This window comes from Coffea arabica, chromosome 5e, assembly GCF_036785885.1.
Source record: "Coffea arabica cultivar ET-39 chromosome 5e, Coffea Arabica ET-39 HiFi, whole genome shotgun sequence".
Lineage (NCBI taxonomy): Eukaryota > Viridiplantae > Streptophyta > Magnoliopsida > Gentianales > Rubiaceae > Coffea > Coffea arabica.
This window is the reverse complement of record NC_092318.1, coordinates 12,100,796-12,104,188: the sequence shown is the minus strand read 5'-3', so window position 1 is coordinate 12,104,188 and position 3,393 is coordinate 12,100,796. Positions and strand designations below refer to the sequence as shown.

At 40.7% G+C, this 3,393-nt stretch overlaps 1 protein-coding gene across 1 annotated transcript; it reads left to right on the top strand.

The window, feature by feature from the left end:
• Positions 1 to 223: 223 nt before the first annotated feature.
• LOC113687833 (anthocyanidin 3-O-glucosyltransferase 2-like) lies at positions 224 to 1,866 on the top strand. Its single transcript, XM_027205355.2, has one exon. It carries the CDS (start codon positions 261 to 263, stop codon positions 1,704 to 1,706), a length of 1,446 nt encoding a protein of 481 aa, XP_027061156.1. The 5' UTR covers positions 224 to 260; the 3' UTR covers positions 1,707 to 1,866.
• The last annotated feature ends 1,527 nt before the right edge of the window (positions 1,867 to 3,393 follow it).

Sequence of the window (3,393 nt, the reverse complement as noted above, 5' to 3'; positions counted from 1 at the left end):
ATCATTTCAGTGTTGTTTGTTTCACGTCACCAATTTCAGGTGACGCGAGCCATGACTTCACTTTCTTATTACCAGGTCAAAATGTATACTTTTCGTTGGACTATTGTGGACTGATAGAACTATTAAAAAAAAAAAAAAAGACTTGGAGTACAAGGATAAAATAGTCTCACTGACATGTATAAAAAGCCAGTGGACACTTGAAAGCATGTAGTTTTGGTTTCTATCCTCAATCAAATAATTTCCTGAAGTTAATAACAGAAATGAGGAAAGAAATGAAGAAACCAGAGCTGGTTTTCATTCCTTCACCAGGGATGGGTCACTTAGGATCAACTGTTGAGCTAGCAAAGCTTCTCATTGATCGTAATGAACACTTATCAATCACAGTTCTGATTACGAAGTTTCCCTTTGAAACAAAGGTGGGTAGCTCCACAGATTCGCAGACAGAAACTTCGGATTCTCGCATAAGGTTTCTTGAGCTCAAAAAAGATGAGTCTGCTTCACAAACGGCATCTTCTAATTTGTTTATGTATCAGTTTATTGAAGATCATAAAAGCAGTGCGAGGGATGTCCTTGCTGAAATATCAAATTCTGCATCCTCTGATCTTGCTGGAGTCCTCATAGACATGTTTTGCTCCTCCATGATTGATGTAGCCAAAGAATTTGGGGTTCCCTCTTATGTTTTTTATACATCCGGTGCTGCAATGCTTGGCCTTATATTGCATTTGCAAAGTCTGAGAGATGATTTCGGAGAAGATGTCACCAATTATGAGAACTCTAAAGTTGAATTACCTGTTCCGACTTACATCAATCCTGTTCCAGTTAAAGTTTTGCCATCTCGACTGTTCGACAAGGAAGGGGGTGGCAACATGTTCCTCAACCTGGCCAAAAGATACAGGGAGACCAAAGGAATCGTAATCAACAGTTTTCTCGAGTTAGAATCCCATGCAATACAGGTTCTATCCAATGATAAAACCATCCCACCAGTATACCCAGTAGGGCCTATATTGAACCTTAAGGGAAGCGATGGTCAAAATCAAGAAACTGAGATGATTATGAAATGGCTTGATATTCAGCCTGATTCTTCTGTAGTGTTCCTTTGCTTTGGCAGTGGAGGTTGTTTTGATGGTTACCAAGTGAAGGAAATTGCCTATGCACTCGAGCGCAGTGGATATCGGTTCCTGTGGTCATTGAGAAGGCCTCCACCTAAAGGAAAGTTTGAGTTTCCAGGTGATTATGAGAATCTGGAAGAAGTCTTGCCAGAAGGGTTCTTGGAGCGAACTGCAGAGGTTGGAAAAGTTATAGGATGGGCACCACAGGCGGCAGTTCTATCCCATCCTGCTGTGGGAGGCTTTGTCTCTCACTGTGGCTGGAACTCAACCTTGGAAAGTGTTTGGTATGGCGTTCCAACAGCAACTTGGCCACTTTATGCTGAGCAGCAGGTGAATGCCTTCCAGATGCTGAAAGACGTGGGGATGGCTGTGGAGATCAAAATGGATTTCAAAAACACTTTTCGCGAGCCAAGTACTGCGATTGTGGCTGCAGATTTAATTGAAAAGGCAATTAAACATCTTATGGATCCTGAGAATGAAATCAGAAAGAAGGTGACGGAAATGAAAGAGAAGAGCAGGTTGACTCTTAATGGAGGAGGATCATCCTCTGCTTCATTGGGACGTTTCCTGGATGCTGTGATAGATAATATTCCATGACTGTTTGTCAGATCTGACATCTATCATTCGACCAAAATCTATTTACTCTGCTATAATTGATAATGTTTGCAAGTTTGTCATTTACATGTTACTTTGTTGTAGTTTGTAGTTCTAAACTTCTAATACACGGATGCAACTATACTGTGGAATTCAAAACCAAGGACACCTTTGTATTACCACAACCAGCCAATAAATTTCTACCAACACATAAACACGACAACCAAGGTGGTGATTGTGAGATAAATGTAACCCGAAGGCCAAAGTGAACCAAACTAGCCTGATAACATTTATCAATATAGCCCAATTTGGATGTAATGGAATTGGTTGACTTACCGCCACCCTAAAAGGAAAAAAAATACGCAAGCAACTACAATGTCTTGACTAGCCACAAAACCGTTACAGAACTAAGCCAACCAAAATTGTCTAGGAATGGTTTGGTGGTTAAAATGTCAAAAACTAGAAGTGTTGGTTTCGACTCTCCCCTACCTCCTCCCTGCCTGAGGTGTAATACTTTCAAGCATCAACTTTGAGTTCTCCTTGAGTCCATCTCAAGGCCATTGAATTTTTCTTTCGAAATGCCTTTACTTTTCAAAATTGAGCAATTTCAATTTTGAAAAACAATTTTTTACTATGTTCAATCAACCTCAATTTTCAAGGTTAGACACAATGAAGTAGTACATACGAAATTGGACTATTAAATACCACTTGGCTCGTTCTTCATCCGACATGTAGTCTTTTTGACTTCTTTGGTGCAAGGCATAATTAACCTCCATTTCTTACACATTTCTAGTCAAATAAAACATTAGTTCATTTTATTTTCTTCCTAGCTATCAAAATTACAGGATTAAAAAGAATAATGGTTTTCAATTACTTATCAATTTCCTACAACCTTCTGATAGATTGGATATTGAATATTGTTAAGATTTTTAGTGATTGTGTTAGGTTCATAAGTAAAGGGTTATGTTCCACATTGGTTCGAAAGATAGAAAAGAGCGGTTAATATGTAAGTAAGGACCCAAGATCTAATGGCTTAAGTTTTTAGGTCAGAGTTGGGTTCCTGACTTACATATTGGCTCTTTGGTGAACTCTCTCAAGGTGTTTCTCCCTATCAAATTGGTATCAGAGGTTCAGGTTGCGATACTGAACTACTCATGGGCAAGTTTGGTTAGTGTTGGACCAGGTGCGCCATGGATTTGGCAGGGAGTCTGGTTGGTGTTAGATCAAGGAGCCAAGGGTTGGCAGAGGTTCAGAATGCAGTTTAAATGTTAAAGAAGAGTAGATCCATGATTGGGAGAAGTAATTTGATAGGGAGAAACACCTCAAGAGAGTCCACCAAAAAGTCTAATATGTAAGTCAAGAACCCAACTCTGACCCAAAAGCTTAAGTCATTAGAGTTTGGACCTTTACTTACATACTAACCGCTCTTTCTCTATCTCTTAGACCAATGTGGGACAAAATTCTTTGCTCGTTGTAGTTGGCCCAATCCACAAGCGCCACGTGTCAGATCGGCTACGATAACCCGCCAGCTCGGACAGGCCAGTTCGGGAGAAGGGGACGCCAGCTCGGTCATGGCCACCGCCTCTCTGTTAGATGGGCTTGGTGGGCCGCGGCCTCCGGACCTTTCGAGGTAACCACACAAAATCCTAGAAAGACTCCTTCCCCGATAGGACTTCGCATTTATGACACA